Raw genomic sequence first — 19495 nt, forward strand, 5'->3', positions numbered from 1 at the left:
GGCATCAGCCATTTAGTCCCTAATGAGATCAATTTTTTCTAGGAGGGGCCATAATTGCTCTCTCTCTCTCTCTCACACACACACACACACACACACACACAATGACATATATGCATACTGTCATGCACACACACACAAGTGTACTCACTTAATCAGATACATCAATCAGAGTTACAAAGTCAGGCAAATACCTCTCATTATGTATTTAACTTAATGGTAATTAATGGCATTGAGACATCAGCCTGTCATGATGAAAATAACCTTTTCCCAAGTGGCAGGGTTTTTGGCACAGAGGTAAATGGCTTTTAAAATGTCCAGGGGTACATTTTTTAATGGCACGTAAAAAAAAATATAATACTAATAAAGAGCAGCAGAAAGAAAATATGTGTTTATAGTTATCTGCAGTTTATCAGACCTTATAGACAATGGTACAGTGGAATTATAAAATGTAATATTGAGTTAAAAGCAGCACCACTTCTTTAACTGCTTTAGCTAAACCACCAATTCTAAGTGATAGCTCAAGATGAACAGTCTACCTGTGGCAGCTCATGGCAGTCACAAGCAGTGTGGCCCATGCATCCTCTACTTCCTGAAGCTGAGAGCGGACCACTTCCTGTCCAGCAGCTCCGTAGCTGCACAGCGCCAGTTCACCCTTACCCATCGCCATATTCAGCTTTACCTCTCCCTCCCCCTTCAAAAGCAGGATGTCCTGTGCAAACAAAGCAGGGTCACAGTGGATTTACACTTTAGAATTTCACATGAAAAACGTCTTGAGCGAACAGCCCCCTCTTGTGTTCACGGCAAACAACTGTTGTTGAAACTCAATTAGCGGGAAAAAAGATGAAGTAGGTTTAAGATTCTAACAGCTATCATTCACATGCATTTAGCCTGTATAACATTTAATGGAAATAACACATACTGTATACACTGCATGACGAGACCCCCTCTCACCTGCACAGTCTCCAGCTTCTGCTCCAACTGCTCTTTCGTCCCCATTGTGCTGTCTACAGTACCCAGTCTCTCCTGGATCTCCTCCAGCCATGTCCAAACTCCCTGAAGGGTGTCTCCAAAGGCCTGACTCTCTTGGCAGCCTCGTAACCTCTCTCTGGCTGCCTTCAGTAGAGCCTGGTGCTCCATCTGGAGCTGGCTTGTCATTCTGACCTCCCCTCCTGACCCTCGGCCTGCTTCAGACAGAGACTGGGCCTCCTGGCAGAGACGTTCGATCGAGCCCCTTTTCAAAGACAATGATATGCGTTTGTTCGGAATATTTAAGAGTCCATGTCATGGCATCTAGAGCGTGTGGTTTTACTCACCTTCTTTCTAGCAGTTCTTTATGGAGGTTTTCCATCCTCTCCAGCTCTTCTGTGGTGTCTGGTGCTCCTTGCTGGCTCTCTGTTGCAGGGACAGGCTCACTCTTGAGGCTGAGCTCCTTCTGCTTCAGCCATCCTCTTACACCCTCGACACGGTCATCAAAACTGGAAAAGAAGGAGGAAAGGAACCAAGAGGCGAACCTTTGTTTAATTCTAATTCCTTCACGTAAAGAGAAAACATGACAAGACTGATGACTTACTTTTTCAGAAGGTCAATACATGCTTCCAAGTCCTGTTGGCTCTGAGAGCAGCTGTCCACAAAAATCCTCCACTCTGTCTGACAAGAGGAAAGATGCTCTTGAACCTGAGCACCTGCAGCTTTGGGCAGGTGGACTTGGATCCTTTCTGCCTCCTCACAAACCTGAGCAAGACGCTTCTCACCCTCTGATGCCTGCTCAGTTAACACCTACAGTAAGAGAGGGAACAAATGTATAAAAAACTTGATGTCACAGCTTTATTTTTGAGAGTCACAACACTTAGGCTGAGATTTAACAAAAACTATGTAGTAAAAATTTAAATGTTTTTGTTTAATATAATTATATAATTAACTCAAATGGTTCTGTTAACTTTATTTATTCAATGTAAATGATTGATGCATAAATAATACTTCAATCAATAAGAGTAAGAGCATGATATCACAGTACCTTCAAACTCTGTAACTTGGCTCCAAGCATGGCAACATCTCCTGATGGGTTCGAGCATTTTTTCAGCTCCAACTTTGGATCAGCCAGCCAGGTGTGGAAGTCTTGGACAAGCTCTGCTTCGACGACGAGGACGAACCAGCAAAATGAAAATGGAAAAATGAAGTGACAAGTTGAGGAACACTGATGTGTGGATGCAGATTTAAAAGTGAAGGAACCAGAAGGACGCAAAAGCGATGTTTTGAGGCAGATGGGAAGTGTTGGCGTGTCCACGCTGTGCAGCACCAGGTTGCCTTGGCAACAAGCCTGAAATGACTCCCTTGAGAGTAGATGTGACGAGAGCAACATTACTCTCCGAGACACAGGTGTGTGTCTCAGCTATGAGAGCGCACCGGTGTGCCAGACAATGTGTGTCTGTGGCGTGTGGGTTGTTGTGGGTGGATTAAGTGTGCTCTGGGGAAAAATGTAGCATAATCACCACTAAATCTGTTGCACCACTAACACGAACAAATGACACTGCACCATGTTGTTGTGCACCGTTTCATTGCAGATTATGAGATTTTAAGTGTTATTGAAATTCTAGTTTGTCTTTATCAGGGAAGTAACTTATGTTGGCTAACTGAGCGCTGTCACCAGAACATAAGTCACTTAATATATTTGACAGAGGAAAGAACAATAAACCATTATGAAAAAACAACATTGGCTGGTTGAGGTAGTTGGAATCGTATATATATGAGTCTTCATCTTCCTTCCAGTGTGAAATTTCAGAAAATATATATTTATAATAACAATATTGTTGTTTTAAATCTATGTCCAGCCTTCATCCATGTGAGATCAGCATGTATTTTGTCTTCACTGAATGAACAGCATCTATGCTAATCATCCTGCTCTATTCTGCACTAGCTGAACATTTTCCAGCGTTGTTTTGGCATTTTTTACTTAGACATCTTATTTCCTTTTTTTTTTTTGTATTAGCTCATCAGCTGTGGCCAACAAATGTTAAGTGTCACTGACTTACTGTGTGTTGTGTCCTTGATAGTAACAGACTAACAAGTGATTTTTAGATGTGGATGTTTTGTGAAATGTACCCATTTACATCCATGCTTTTGATGTATTTTTATTCTTCAATGCTGTTACTGTTGTAACTTCACAGTTCACTGTACAGAGACATGCAAATGCTGTCTGCAATTTGTATGAATACGGAGTTGTTGTCAAGGTAACAACTAGTGGGGATCTAATGGAGATGACAAATAAATACTGCAATCAGGACTACATCCAACTCCACAAACAAAATCCAAGTATAGCCTACCATTAAAGTGAAGCTGTAAACCATCCTGCAGGTGGCCTCTAGTCTTGGCACAGCGCTGAGCAACAGCCTCCGTTCGCTTGGCAATCAAAGTGAGGTCAGAGGAGAGGCGTGTCAGCTCTTGAGAGGGATGTGACCTGCACAGGGCTGTCAGGGCATCTCTGGCCGAGTCCATATCTGCCCTCTGTTGCTGCACAACGCTCTGCAGGTCCTGAACATGAGGAGCAGTAATAAATCAAAAGCTAAGACTTCATATATTTTTATCGATAAAGCTGGTGAAAAGGGCTGAGACACAGAAACTGCAACCACAAATGCGTTTTATAGGCGTTACAGTTTGTTGTCAGCATAAAGAGGATATTTTGTGATTATATGAAACATGCTGATCCTGAAAATATCAATACAGTTTTCCCAGGTAATGAATTTATTATCAGTCAAAATGAATGAATTTATTATCAGTCAAAATACCCAATGTTGCACAAGTTATCCAGATAGAGTATACAGGCTGTATACAGTATACAGAATAGTGGAAAAGTAGAGTAAGACTGCAGTCAATTAAGATGTAAGTATTACAGTTACATATGTAGTATGTATAACTCTGGGAAATGACAGTATCATACCTTGACAGTCCCAATGTCTTCAGGGGAAGTAGCCTCACTGAGGACTGATAAGGAACCTTCAACTGCCTCCAGCCGCTCGGCCATCTGGGACATGAGGTCCTCTAGTCGGTGCTTTTGGAAACTGAAGTAGGTCAGAGTGTGTTTGGCCTGGTTGTACACCTCCTGTGCTTGGGCCATTTTCTTCCTCAGGTCTGACTCGAGGACCTGGTTCAACAAGAGACATTTAACAACGTTATACCTGATCAGTCTTTTGCAGTCTGCAATACCTGCTGTAATTAAAAGTAAATCAGATAGGGATCATTTTGAAATGACACAATACTGATTTATTTCATACATTTTATGAAAAATGTGACAAAAATGACACTCAGCCAGACCAAATTACAAAGACTCCAATAAAGCCAAACATTTCTCTTGCCCTCCACATTCACCTGCATTTGTAATGGGGTTTCCTGCAGTTTGGCTCGCTCCTTCAGCTCTGTTACTCTTTCCTGCAGACAATCCAGCTTCTGCTCCCTCTTCTCAACCTCAGCCTGTAGGACAAAGTGCAGTACATTACAAGTAAATAACAACCTCCTTGAATTGGCTCAGTCATTATAATACACACTCTTTCATACAGATGTTCCAGCTCAGCCTGACCTGAAACATAGCAAGATGGGCCTGTGTCCTTTCCTTGTCACTGAGATTGGTGACACTGTCAGTGAGATCAGCGATGGAGGTGGTGGTCCATTGGTTGATATCCTGCTCCATGGACTTGAGATCGTCCCATAGTGTCACACAGTACGCCAGTCTCTCTGCGTTGGTTTGTATTTTCTCTGAGACCTGAGGGAACAGAGACCAGCAGTCTGTTTCAGTGCAGGACAGAAAACATCTCAATTACTGGGAGATGTGGGATCTCTCTCCTTTGTTTTTAGTTTTCTCTCTGTGTCTCACTGCAACAAAGGTTGGTAAAATATGCTTTACTGGGAGATGGAAGGGAAACAAGATTTAATTGGTTTGACAGATGTGGGGATGAGAAGTGAGAGAGAGAGACAGAAAGGCAGATAACGTGTCTGGACTTGTTTATATTTCTGTCTCATTTGTGACAGCTGAGCAGCCAACTAAATCCCGCAAGTGGAGAAAATGGAAAAAAAGAAGCATGAAAAAGCAGAGAGAAATAAATATTAAAAGCAAAATGATGCAAGTATTTGGCAGAGTGGATGCTATAAGTGATTTATTTTTATCATAGACATGGTCAACAACTTTCAAGTCATTATATTTTTTAGCTGCAAATCTCGACAGTCAGGACTGACAGCATTTGGAAATTTCCTGGAGCGCAGCACATGTGTCAATATCAGGACAATTTATTAATGCACCAAACTCAGACAGTATGATTTCATAATGGTCTGTATGCGGTGTAGTAAAAGTATATGCATTTGTGCAGACAAGCATTTGTCTAAATAAAATACAGCAAAGTAATTTCTTTCATGACAATTTTATTGTCCATGGCTCAGCATGTGTTACTGTCCACCCACTCACCTCCAGCCACTGGTCTCTTAACGTCTCTAGATCTCTCTGGATGGAGCATGTATCAGAGTGTCTAACTTTGTCCAGCTCTCTCTGCAGGTCTTCAACTGTACTGATGAGAAGGTCCATGTCTTCCTGTTTTTCTCTCAGCTCAGCTTGGACTGTCTCGTGCTAGAGGAGCAGAGGAAGGGCAGTAAGAATGACAACACACCACCACTAGGGGGAGAGATACTGCACAAAAGAGTTGCCTGATATCAATAGTTTAGCCACACACGTACAGATAATATTTGAGTATCAAATAACTAACAGTTTTTCTTTTCATGAGTTTAATAACAGGTATGTTTTCAGTACAATACACCATACTGTATTCTACAGTTAGACAGAAAAGAGGGGTCTGACCCGTACGAAAGTCCTTCTGGCCTCCAGAGCATCGTGGTTATGGTCAGGAAGGTTGTGAGCAACAGCCTGAGCATTTTCCACAACAGTGCTGACGATCAACTTCAGGTGGTGGAACTGACGCAGAAGATCTAAAACCACTTTACTGTGTTCCTGACTGCAGGAGATATAAAAGGAAAAAAAGGTCAGAGCTATTACTAACTGATGGATATGAGTTAAACAGATTCTGTAACTGCAGGTAGTGATTGTTAAAATGATTATGTACTGTACACATTTATTTATTCATCACATTAATTCACTGGCTTTCTAAACTCTGCACCAAAAATTCATAAATTAAAGGATTTTAAATTAGAGGACTACATCAAAACCCCTCTCCCGAGTCTCCCTTCCTTACCCACTAGTGATCAGAGTCCTGACGTTCTCCCAGGCGGTCTTCACGAGTGCTACCTCCCTGAGAGCCTCCCCAGCCAGTTCGCTGTCTCTCTGGGCCAGCTGGCTTCCCTTCTCCTCTAACCACTGTTGGGAGTGCTGCAGGCACTGGAGCTCATCCTCCACCTGGACGAAGAAACGCAGCCTGGGAGCAATAAATGCAGAACAAAACAATGGTGATTACTGTACTAGCCTGATTCCAACATTACACAGCTCATTTTTCAGGAGATCAAACTTAATAGGATTTGTCCATCTATAGCTTGGCTTAATTTCTTTGCTGTATGTTCTTGAAAGGTTTGGCATACAGTAGATCTCCCAGGATGCATTTCAAACAATTTTCAATAATACATGTGAACAACAACAAAAACAGTATTAGAGTAAAGAAAGAGAGAAGTGAGAAGCTTCAAAGATTTCTTTCATCCTGCATTAAATGTAATCAGTCAAATGTAAAGATATAAAAGCAGTACAATTAAAATGTATATAAGATGCTGTTCAGATATATTTCTTATTAATATGTCACCTTTATTTCCACGTAAATACCTGTTCTGAAAGGCCTGTACAGAGCTCTCTCTGCCCTCATCTTGGTTCACTTCATCTTCCAGTTTCTTCAAATTCTTCATCACCTCCTCCCTCCTCTCTCTGAAGGAGCTCCACAGGGCCCCTAAAGCGTCTGCTTCACTCTGCCTCCATCCCACACCTCTCTGTACCTCCTCCAGCGCCAATGTGAGGGCCACTGCCTGTCGTCTGCAAGACGTTCTTCCCAGGGGGTCGCCCACATCTCTGGATCTCTGCCACTCTGCCCCACACAGGTGCAGGTGCGCCTTGCTCAGCTGCCCATCTAACCCAACTGCTTCAGCCTCGAGCCTGGCCACATCCTTAGCCACTTCTCCTATTTCCTGATGCAGCTGTTCAGCTTTGGAGCAGTCCCAACTTCCCCTTCCCTCCACAGCCTCATGAAGGCGGCACACGGTTTTAGCTGCTGTTCTATGTTTCTCAAGAAAAGTCTTTAAAGCAGTCAGGCACTCTTTACGCAGAAAAAGGAGACACTTGGATTCACTGAGGGGTTGTAGGCAGTCCTCCTTCCAGCTCTGGAGCTGCTGTTGTGCCTCTGGGGTGGAACCACAAAGCAGGGAGGACTCTCTTTCACGGAGAGTGTCTTTCAGTGATGCATACTCCTGTAGTTGCACCTCATGCTCCTGCAATAAGACAGTTTAATTAAACAAATTTGTATAAGCTGCAGCAGCAATCAATATAAACATGCTTTGTCTAACCACACTCATATACAGAGCCTATAACGAACATCATTATTGACAGTAATTATTGATTTCTCACACCTTCTGCTTGGTAATTGCAGCCTCAAGATCAGCAATGTCAATCTGGGAAGAGCTTCTCAAGGCAGACAGGAAGTTTTCACTCCTTTGTGTCAGGGTCAGCAGTGCCTCATTGAACAGCTCCAGGTGTGACAACTGTGACTGCAGCAGCTCAAACCTAAAAGATAGAAGAATACGACCATGATTATGGTGTAATATTAAGCAAATCTTTAAAACAAGGAGTAAAAAGGATAGAGATAGAAGAGAAGAAGAGATGGAGAGAAGAAAAATGCTGGAAGTCATTCAGACAGAGAAAAATGGATGTAAATTGTGTATAATAGAGCATAAACGACAGTTGCCTGTGAAATATGCTGTTCTTCACAGAGGTGCATCTGTCCTGTAGCTGTGTAAGATCATCACTGAGCTCTTGGATACGAGCTCCAGGTGCTGTGGGATATAGACACAGCCCAAGATTCACAAGACCCTGGAGGAGAGACTCATACGATGGTATTTCTTCCTGCATTTCCTGTAAATTAAAATATGAGAATTATGCAACACAAAAATAGCTGAAAAGGAAAATAGCAGGTGTTTGATAGAGAACAAATCTTGTGATAAACAAAAGACAAATAAACAATAGTGAAACGATTTACCTGAACATTTTGTAGTTCATTCCTAAGCTTTATTTTATCTACTGAAAGTAGCGTAGAGTCTAGGCAGCAAACAGACTCACACCTGTCCAGCCAGCTTCTCAAGGATGAATTCTCCTTTTCAAATCTGAAGATAAAGACACAGTGTGTTTTCAAATCAAAGATAATGTATGCACTGCACACTCCCCAGAATTACATTATGTTAATTCAACAATAGATAGATCGTAGTAATAGCCTGTGATCTTACAGTAAACATGTTTTCTGTGTGTTATTTTTGATTTGACCATGGATCAGTATTAGTGATTGGGTCATAATAGGGTAACCATATCTTGCCAGTGCACCCAGTGCTGTAAATAATCCCTCATACATACACCTGCAGGGTAGGAGATGAGGTTGACAACAGAACCACACATACACACACACACAGGTTGGGAAGCTGAAATAGAAACCAGTTACTTAAAATATTCAGTCACTTTGACTGGGTAAAAATGAAAAATAAACATAGGTTTAGCATTAGAAACAGTTACCATGTGCTTGGATCATTTCTTTCTTTGTGAATAATGAACAAAAATAGAAACAGTTACTCCAGTGAAAGTCTATAGTGTGATCAAAGACAGTGACAATAAAAGAGTATTATGAGAACAGAAGTGTAATGGCAGAGGATAGAACAGATTGAGTTTAATGGAAGCCAGGGTCCTATTTTAGCTGTGAAAGTGCATGAACAAGCACAGAGCAGTGCATTTTGGCCCAGTAGATAGTATGGGCATCTCTAATAAATGCTACTTATCTAAAAATAAAGCTGTAAAGGAGGTAATGATACACAGCATTGATGAGATGATGTCATTAGATCTCCTAAAAGAATAGTTCAAACTAGTCAGCGCCATGTGTGCATTACTGTGCAGTCACTTTGCAGCAGCCTGGTGTTATCAGCACATGCTTTTCTAAAGCACAGTGAATGGCTGGGATGCATTTCTCAAAACAAAGGCTGACTACTCAAAATATATGTACTTCTGTTTTCAGATAGCTGCAGATAATTCGTGAACTGAAAGAGAGGTATTTCATGTGTTATAAAGCAGCTATGGACAATAGATACACAGTACCTTTGCCACAGAGCTAGAAGGCTCTCTAACGTAGACTGTTTTTCTGCAGCCTTTCCTAGAAACTCGCCCTGTAGCTTCTGGAGGTTAGCCACGTCTTCCTTCAGCTGGGTGTCTTCTCCTAGTCTTCCAATAGTTGAGAACAGAGCCATCAGCCTGGGCTTCAGCTGCTCAACAGCCAGGCAGACATCCTGAAGAGAAAGAGAAATGTATTCATCATTAGCTCAGTGTCATAATCTTGATTACAGTTTAGCTTGAAAATCAGCGTATACTAGAATGCTATTAAAAATTATTCCAATTTAGTAACGTTTAATTTTGCAAAAAAAAAAAAAAAATTAAAAAAAAAGGTGTGAGCTTGACATGTTATTGTGTTTTTCTCACCATGTGATCCTGGAGGATCTTGTAAGTCTCAAATGATGATGTACAGTATGTGACCGGACAGTCAAGCCTCTCTTTAAGATCACTCATTATTGTCTTGACCTAGAAATCACAAGACCCTTCTTACCAAGAACTCTTTTTGAAAGCAATTATAGTTTAAAATCTGTTTCATAACTTTGTTTTCATATCATATGTTGCCACAGCAAATACCTGTTCAAGGTTATCATTGTATCGCTGTCTGTACGAGGCACTCTGGTTGAGCTGTCCCCCCAACTGTTCTACCTTCCCCTTAAGCTCTTCCCAGTTGTGTCTCATGTGGGTAAGTCGTGCCCAGATACGTCCAGCCTCTCCAGGGGTCACAAATCTTGACAAGGCCTCACAGTCAGCCTCCATGTGGACCAGCATTTCCCTTCTCTTTTCTAAACCCACCCCCACCTCCTGTAGGAATGCAACAGCATTAAAATAAATAAAAACAATATACTGGCAAGAATACACCTTTCGGAATGAGAGAAAGGATGACAAATGTATTTGATAATGCATAGATATTGTCTCTGTTGAAGAAGTATGTTGGCCTAAGGATTTCCTTAGTCCCAGAAGTCCCCATTTTTTAGCAATTTCTGGAGAACTTGATTGACAAGGCTGGCTGGGCAAGATTGTTTTTTTCTCAGTAGGATCAATTTATTTCATATATCTTAGCCTTTGCTGCAGCAGTGACCTGATTTCCCCTTGTTGATAGTTTAAAATTTTATCTCAGTTCATCTTAATCCAAATAAACCTCAGGCGATACCGATATTGTATCTGGACTAGCTTCACTTAGAGTTAAAAAACTGTGCGAACAACAGATTTATTTGTGAATGTCAAAATAAATGTTGCTTGTTTGCATAAATTGTAGTACAGTGTATAGTTATTGTTTGACACTTGAAGGACAGACTTGAAATCAGACAAAGCACCACAGGACAATGCGTTAAAAGAAAAGGCAGGAGATACAGTACCTCCACTGTGCTGATGTTTTTGTCTAAAGGATCCGATGAGGTGGAGCTGTTAATGACTTCCAGCTCTTTTTCTTTCTCACTAATCCAAGAGGAGAAGCTCTCTGATTCACTGCTGAAGGACTCCCACCACACACACATCATCTCAAGCTGGACAACACTGGAAGACAAAAGATTGGACCCATTTTGTCAAACATGCTGAACGCATGTCTAGGTCGGATACTGGGAATGATGTACACACAAAAAGAGAGACTCTACATATTGGTAAAAGATAATCTTACTCCAATTATAAGTTTAATTGGCTCACTAACTTTAATAAAATAGCTAAACTCTTAATTTAAGATAATCCAAGATAAAATAATTACTTCTTGTTGAGATTGTCTTGAAGTTTTGTGACTGCTTCTCTGATGGATTGGGCCTGCTGCATGAGAAGAGTCTGATTCTTTGGACCAAGCTGAATATCTGCAGCCTTTTCCAGGAGGAGATCTGCTCTCACACAACACTCCTCAACCCCAATGAAGAGATCCTACAGACAGAAAAGAAGCCAATACACTATGTAAGCAAATGCAGACTATGTAGTTTATGCATGCACAAAATACATTCACAAACACACATACCTTACTGTGTTGAAGTTCAGTTCTCAGGCTGTCCAGGCTGTTGAAAATCAGTTCTTTGTGTAGCTCACTGCTGGTATTACTAATAAACTTCGAAAGAGTTTCTCTCTCTGCTTCGAAATCCTGCCAGGAGCTCAGAGTGACCTTGACATAACAAAGAAACAACTGTACAAAATATGTGTTTGAAGGTTCATACAGACTACATGCAAACACAGTACAGAGTGTTGTTTCATTCAATTTATCAAACATCGTCCGGGAGATTTTATGAATTCGCATCAGCATTTTGTAAAGATTAAGAAAAAAAAGCATACACTGACATTTAAGAGAACAATGTAGGCTCAGCCTACCTGTAGGTTGTGCTCATTTGCCCCTGATATGTGGTCAACCTCTCTGAAAGCTTCCTCCAGCTCCAGGAGAGACTGACTGAGCGCCTCCCTTTTTTGTAGCTGGCGGCAGTGGGACACCAGAAGCTCTGCATCTCTCCTGTTAGCATGCAGGCGCTTTAAGTGTTGCTATAAAATATGCAGAAAAAAGAACACACAGGGTCTTTTATTTTCTACGCATTTTGTGAGGTGGGTTAATTGCCTTCTAAGTATCCAGTGTGTTATTTTAAAGGAGGCTTCTGTAAATTAACTCAAACCTGGTGAATTAGGTAAAGGTTTTTGGCCTCTTCCAGGCCCTCAGCATCCAGCATCTTGCTGGTCTCCTCCTCAGCTTCTCTTTGTGCTCTCAGAACCTCATCCAGAGCACCACGTATCTCATCTCTCAGCTCCTCATACTGGAACATAGCAGAGCCCTCTTCACCCCACTGTGACAAAAGGGTGACAGAAAGATAGTGTTGAAAAGGAAAAAAAAGAAAAACACAATAAGAAAGACTTAATCATAACAATCTGAATATTTTGTTGTACCTGAAAGAGTGAAGAAAAGAGTGCCCGTAGGTCAGTTGAGAGTTTTGCCAGGGCTGTTCTCTGTCTCTGCACTTCCAGTTCAGAGCTAACCTCAGACAATCCAGCAAGGCGGCTTTTAAGCCACAGCAAGCTCTCCTCACGAGCCTCTACTGCTTCTTGTAGTGCCTGACATTGATTGAAGCACAAGAAAGGGAATAAAGCTCTGCTGATGTCGAGAGGAATTGAACATAAACATTATCTCTGGGCAGAAAATAAATTTTGCTAGCTCACTTGAACTGCAGCGTCCATCTGCTCTTGATGGCTTGAGTTTTCTGCAGTCTCTCTCAAGAGCCTCAACTGCCTCCTCTGGGATGAAAGCCAATCCGAAAGTTCACAGAACCTAGAAAAGAGACCAGCTACTTTAAACCCCCTTCACTTACAAGTCACACGAAAAACACTTTGGGAGTTACTGCAATGACTGTGAGGTTTTGGGGGTCTTTACCTCTCATTCCACTCTTTCCATTTATCAGGGTGCTGCTCCAGTTTGAGGTGCGCGGTCTTGATTTGTTCTGTAACCTCTTCTACAGCCCTTCTGGTGGAGTCGAGCATTCGATAAGCTGGGTGGTTGTCAGGCAACTTATGACACAGATCCTCCATGTTCCTAATCCTCTTCTCACACAGATTCAGAGGTTTTCGTTCCCTAAAGAACGTCTGGAGATACGAAAGAAGGAAACGTGACTCTTAAGAGGCTCTAGCACAGTGACGATAGCGACGTTAACTGATTTTATGTCTTTCTCTCAATCTCGGTTTAATCTGTTTTGAGTTTCTTCCAAATATGAGACTCACTCTGTGCTCTTTGATCACTCGCTCGCTGGTGCAGGTGCCAGACAAGGCTTGTATTTCTCTGTCCAGCTCACCCCTGCAGTCCTGAAGGATCACAGCAACTTTACTTTGCTCAACCTCCACCTTCAGATGAAGCAGGTGAGACTGCACCTCGCCCTGGATGTCCTGCAAAGAAGACAAGTGCGAAAATGAGAATACACAGCGGATAGGAGACATGGTAGATAAAACATTCTATGTAATACTGAGCATTAGTTTTGGTCTTATGCTATATAATCCCCAATGATCACAGACAAAATATTCCCTTGAGAGAGCAAGTAAACACTGAGAGGGTTGTATTTTAATTATACTAGCACAGGTTAATTGGAAACAGACTGAGAAGGACTCTATCAAAGCCAAAGGTCTTTCTAGTTAAGTTAATGAAGTAACAGTTATGGGCCTCCAGCGATCTACAGTAATTAGTGAGAGTGCTAAAGCATGCTGACCCCTGACCTTCCAGTGTTTGTGTAGCCTGCGGACAGTGTCTTGCAGCCCTTGTTGTTCCTCCTGTGGTAGAATGTCAGTCAGCTCATCGCATGCCTTCAAGAACACACTCAGCACTCGCTGGTCCAGCTGGCCAGACAAATCCTGTGCAGAAAAATATATAAAACATGAGATGAATCCCTTCTGTACGTAAGACTGAACAAAAGAAATCAGTATACACACTGAGACATCAGTACCCTTATTACACTTCCTCTATTTATATCAAACTGTTGTATGTTTGATCTTACAGAGTGTTTCTTCAACAATTCCTCAGCATCTCCAGTCTCCCTCAAGCAGCCCTGAGCTTTCCTCAGCACTCTCTCCAGCTCTTGTTGTGATTCCTCAAACCTCCTCCTAAGGCAGTTGTTGGCCTCTTCTTGCCTTCTCCATTCCCCAACCTCCTTCAGCAAAGCCTGGGAGAACAGACATTATGTAGCTGTGAGTGTAACCAGTCTCTTCAGTAATACTGTGTAATTATATTATTTGCCTTATACCAAGCGACAAGCACAGGAGCAAATATAATCCCTGTTCCCTCCTGGGTGTTTTGATGTTCTAGTAATCTCATTAATATAATGCATTCTATGTGTGACATTCTGGTATGTATACATGTTCATTTCATAACACTAACCTGTGCTGATGCCTGGATTTCAGTCACTCTTTTTTGCAGCAGTGACAAGTCAAAGTTTCGCAGCATCTTGCTGGTGGAAAGCGTTCTCTGCAACGTGTGGTGGTTCCTCTCAATCACTGACAGACATCGTTTACAGTTTTGCTGCTGGTTTAACAATTCCTGAGGACATTCAAACAATGTGATCACGAACATGTACATGTTTTTAAAGGTATTTCATTTTTAAACATTCATATCCTACCAGTATTTAACAGTTTACAACTGGTTGTAATGACACAGATGAAGAGCAGTTTAATTACTCTGGTTACAGTTTGTTATGTTTTGTAGCTTTCACCATGATTCATTTTACTTGACAATATTTTACCACATTCAGTTATACGTTACATCACTGATAAGAAAATATCTTACTTGGTAACCATTTAAGTTCAATCTTTGCATTGTTATTATTTCTGACCTGCCACTTGTGTTTGTGCTGGGTCTGGGCCTGAGAATCTGGGTCCCTTGCAGCAGAAGTGATTAGGCTAGCCCTGCTCCAGAGCTTGGTAAAAAGTAGTGATATGTTTCTCCATCTCCTCCAACATTGGCAGAAGGACATGGCACTCCCTCACTATGGAGGGACACCGTTCTCTGACCTGTGTGTGCAATTAGGATATTAGAAAGGAGCAAGGTAAGCATGTTGCTTTCAAAGAAAGGCTGGAGACAGATTCCATTCTACTTCTCATGATTTGGATTTAAAGGATACCGACCTTACTCAGCTGACTTTTAGCTGTTGCCATAGTTGCCATGACCCTGGCAGCTTCGTCATGTGGTGCATCCTTGGCAAGGAGCTGAGCACTGCGGGCAGCCAACTTGTATTGCGTCTCCATGGAAACAACCTTTTGCTTGGTATTCTGTCATGAGATGTGGAAGCAAATGGACATCTTGCACATACTTGAACAGAATTCACTTTCATCAAACTTTCTTTCACTTTCTTTGGGTTACTTAAATGAATGGCTTAAAGCCACAAAAACTGGATGTGGGTTCAAAATGGCAGTGATCAAACATTTAGAAGCATATGTTTAGCATTATCGTGTAAATCAACTATGTCAGCTACAATACAATCTACACATATATCCCAGGATATATATACTGTATGTTGATTCGGTATAGTTACTGCTATTCTGATCTTTACCTACGATAGACTAACTGGCACTTCCTTACCTCCACGTCATGCAGAAAAGCTCTAACACTCAGAAAAGACACTTGTACAGGAGCATTGAGCTTGGCCTCTGCTGTGTCAAGAAGCTCTATCAGGGCTGACACAGCCTTCAGATGGTCCTTTCTCCATTTCTCCATCTCATCTGAATGGGCATACTGCAGTGAAACAAAGAACATACAGAGTATGCGATTAACTTTCTAGATATTTTTCTGTGCTGTACCTTTAAGATCATTGGACAAAACTAATTTGACTACTTGTCCTCTGGCATACAATCATTTTTAATCATGTTTTTTGTTACTTGTTTGACTTTGAGGAAAAGGTCTCTCCATCGTCCATTCAACAGAAGTAGCTGCTGCTTGAGATCAAGCGACACAGTCTCATCACATGTTTCAATGAGAAAATTCCCTGCATCGTTCATAGCTGCATGCTGATCCATCCAGTGGCTGAGATTTCTGAAGAACTCCTGGAAAGCAGACAGACACATTAGGAAGAGAGAAAGAAACAGAGACACAAAGAAATGGAGAGAAACAAAGAACAAATCAAAGACAGGGTGTCAAAAAAAGAAACAAAGAGCTAATCAAAAAGAAACAAAGAAAGGGATTCAAAGAAAGGACAATAAGAAAACTGGGGTAATTAGCCGTCTAATCCTTAGCGGCGATGTGAATCTGGGGTAACCATGGCAATGCGGCAACCGGAATATCCTTGGTGGCATGTTTTATGTCAAGGAGATCATTTGATACTTCAGTGGAGACTGCTAATAGGATTCCACTTAAAGTAAATGCTTGAAACTAGGCTGACGTACGTCTGATTGTAATTCCAAGGCATTTGAGTCCATCAAAAAAATGCATGAGTGTGGGGACTTTTAATCTGTGTGGTGGGGGAATCCTACAAAGAGTCAATCACGTACCCGCTTAATGCTTTCTTGCTGGCTCAGGGCTTCCTCTGCTTCCTCCAGCCAGACTTGTAAAGAGGCCACGGTGGAGTTGTACCTGTCCCAGTTGGACAACACCTCCTCCAGCATGCTCCTCACACTGCGCACTTCCATGGACAGACTTCTCCACTGGGTTACCACCTCCCGCATGAACCTGCGCACTCCCATCTCACCCTCATCCACTAGAGAAGAGAAACACCAACTAACTACAAGAACAAGAACAGATTTAATTCACACAAGAGAACCATTGGGAGAACTGTTATGGCTGAAATTGTTGCCATTACTGCTGATGCTTCTAAGTCATACTAATACTGCACAGTTATCGCCATAAACATACAGCAATCATCTTGAATGTATAAAATCATTCATGACATACTGATTTCTATGGATATTTTATTGTTAAATTGGGATTGTGCTTTTAAAACACTAACATTTCTTTTAAAATTAAATACACAATCAAATCCACCCTTATTTAGTGCTCACATGGTCTGGTATGACCAGTAGCTTATGGTCACTAATGTCAGCAAGCTACATTTTATCATACCGTTATATAACTGCCACTTGTGACTGCTGTTTGGCAAACGTTTCACCCACATGACCCACTTTAATGTCCAGGACAGATGGTACATATATTCATAGAAACACCAGGCAATGAGCACATTTAGGTTGATGGAGACACATGCGTTCCCAAACAAATCTCTGACCCCAAAAACTCACTAGAAGAAGATGTATTATCTTTGTTTGTGTAGAGTGGACTCTCCTGTGCCACAAATTATTCCACCATATACAGTTATCCAGACTTTAATCAGTTAGTACCATTGCCTAAAATGGTAGATGTATTATACAGTTTCCTGCTGTCACCTCAAACTGAGCCTATGATGAACCAAATGATCTCTCATCCAGTCAGTCAGAGGCCTGGGTGCTGACTACCAGCAGGGATTACGCATGTGTGGCAGCGGGGGGCACTTCAATTGTGGGGTTGACCAATCAAGCCTCAAATGTCCTGATTTCTCGCCACAACTCACTTCTCTGCTCTGCATACCCTAAAGCAGCGCAACCCTGAAACTTAATGAAACCGACGAGCTTTCCGAGTTAGCGCCCAGAGACCTGTAGAAGTGGAGCAGCCCCTAACTAGCAAATGGGGTCGTATTCCCCACTGAGATCTGAGAATGGAGGAACCTCATTTAGCTGTAGCCTGAAGACTCGCCCCCTTCTACCACAATGTAAAGCCAGACAGGGTGAGGCTAAGCTGGTACTGAGATGTTGATTTGAGAAGATAAAGTTGAGTATGTGGTGGATGTCAGACAAAACACATGGAGGAATTCAATCCATTTCAGATAAAAATATAGTTTATTAATGTATTATTTTAAATTCTACTGTAAATGCTTTATTGTCTGGCTATTCTATCTGCAAACACTTTCAAGAAAATATAATATAATACAGTATATCATGATTAAGTGATATCATGACATATGTTGATTTTCACTCTTCTATATTCATATATTCAACATACTCTCTATGCCCAATGTGAGAACTTATGTTATAGGTGATTAAATTAATTAATTATTAAATTAGCATTTAATAATGGTGATTCTGTGCAGTAAATATCAATCAATCAACATTAAGCTACTCACCTGAGTTGTCAGCATTGACATAGGCATCAGCAGACTCTTTTAGCGATTGGAACAGTGCCTCGTAGTTTTCAAAGAAATGATGCTTTTCCACAAATGACTGGATGAAAACAGAAAAATGTCATGACAATGATGACAGTACCACATAAAAATAGATATACAGTAAATACAATAGTAATAAAACAACACTATTGAAATTCAACTTTCATACTTTTCTTCGCTGTCAAAGTCTGCAGAAGAGAATATTTCAACACATCATATACAATGAGTTCATCTGTGTCTGAGCTTACAATATAGTTGTGAAGCATCAGTTCCACTGACTCTTGTTGGCCATATTTGATGATCCAGGATTTGAGTTTGGACTCGGCCAAGGTGAGAAAGGCCTGCATGTGGTGTTTGTTCTCCAAGAATTCCATCTTTGCCAAGTGGATGCTGGAAGATGTAGAGACAAAGTTGATCCTAAAAAAAAAACAAAAAACAAACAAACACAAAGTTCGCAAACTATATCAGACCTACCGCCTGACCCTCACATTCTGTTTTTCCAATGAAAAGTAGAATGTGAAATAATGCCAAGTGAGGTGGTTGATATATTTCCAATAGAGGCCTCCTGTTTATTACCTTTCCGCCATGTCTTGGAGCTGATCTGGAGGAACAGGGACTCCATCAACACTTCTGTCCTTATGGATTCTCTGAAATATCTGCTGGTGACTCTCCAGGCTCCTTAGCACATCCTGTACCGTGCACACACACATATAGCTAATTACTACAAGACATTTAAACATATAAATACTCACTTCATAGCTTTTCTGATGAGACACCATTACAAATCTAAACAGATTGCATATTCATAGCATTAATTTGCTTTGGACTATAATATGAACAGTATGGCTGCGTGCTAACCTTGTGCTGTTCCAGAGCTCTGTGGACAGTGTTAGCTGTCACTTCATGTGCCTGCTGGATGAGGATTTCTTGTCGTAGGGCTCCTTCAGCCTCATGTAGCCATGTCCCCACCATGTCTAGGGGAGCTGGGAGAGACCTGTCCAGCTGCAGATGCCAGTCCAGCAGCTGATATGTGAAAGCCATTAACAAAATGGGAAGAGTGTCATTGAATTCAATGCATGCAAAGAAAATGTTTGTTACACCAACTAGAGCTCAAAGGTGACAACAGACTAATTACAGACCAATCTGTGTCAGCTCAATCTCTGGAGGACTATATACGTTACCCTGGCTCTTTGAAATGCACATCATAAGGTCAGGCTTGGTACTACAAACAACAGATATGTGGTTCTTTTAAGGTTCTCTGAAGAGGAGGTGGTCTGTGCCTCTTGCGTCTCTCACCCTATTGGAAACCCTGTCCCAGGCCTGTTTGACCAGAGCCTGGTCCACAGTCAGCATCCCGTCCTTCTGGGTGGACTGCAAAGCTCCCTCCACCTGCTTCCTCCTCATCTCCAACTGGACATGCAGACTCTTGAACAACTGAAAAGAAATTCAATAATAATAATTAATAATAATTCTGTCCCCAGTGAAAACATGTCCAAAATATTTAAATATAGAGACATCAGAA

The 19495-nt window shown here is 41.5% G+C and overlaps 1 protein-coding gene across 1 annotated transcript in view; it reads right to left on the reverse strand.

The window, feature by feature from the left end:
• The window catches only part of LOC113149624 (nesprin-1-like), a 35998-nt gene that overhangs the window by 2592 nt on the left and 13911 nt on the right, over nt 1–19495 (reverse strand). The window contains 40 exon segments of the mRNA XM_026341833.1: nt 537–709; nt 952–1231; nt 1314–1475; nt 1571–1776; nt 2015–2127; nt 3321–3528; nt 3935–4138; nt 4363–4464; nt 4571–4753; nt 5450–5608; nt 5837–5990; nt 6228–6407; nt 6803–7458; nt 7597–7750; nt 9320–9507; nt 9698–9796; nt 9905–10132; nt 10687–10843; nt 11049–11209; nt 11301–11441; nt 11645–11809; nt 11938–12105; nt 12206–12370; nt 12476–12584; nt 12687–12895; nt 13031–13192; nt 13517–13651; nt 13795–13959; nt 14175–14333; nt 14626–14698; nt 14700–14803; nt 14918–15061; nt 15372–15524; nt 15668–15832; nt 16277–16482; nt 17935–18031; nt 18222–18390; nt 18550–18662; nt 18832–18996; nt 19270–19407. Coding sequence (XP_026197618.1) covers nt 537–709; nt 952–1231; nt 1314–1475; nt 1571–1776; nt 2015–2127; nt 3321–3528; nt 3935–4138; nt 4363–4464; nt 4571–4753; nt 5450–5608; nt 5837–5990; nt 6228–6407; nt 6803–7458; nt 7597–7750; nt 9320–9507; nt 9698–9796; nt 9905–10132; nt 10687–10843; nt 11049–11209; nt 11301–11441; nt 11645–11809; nt 11938–12105; nt 12206–12370; nt 12476–12584; nt 12687–12895; nt 13031–13192; nt 13517–13651; nt 13795–13959; nt 14175–14333; nt 14626–14698; nt 14700–14803; nt 14918–15061; nt 15372–15524; nt 15668–15832; nt 16277–16482; nt 17935–18031; nt 18222–18390; nt 18550–18662; nt 18832–18996; nt 19270–19407 — 6872 coding nt within the window.

Source organism: Anabas testudineus, chromosome 24 (genome assembly GCF_900324465.2).
Source record: "Anabas testudineus chromosome 24, fAnaTes1.2, whole genome shotgun sequence".
Classification (NCBI taxonomy): Eukaryota; Metazoa; Chordata; class Actinopteri; order Anabantiformes; family Anabantidae; genus Anabas; species Anabas testudineus.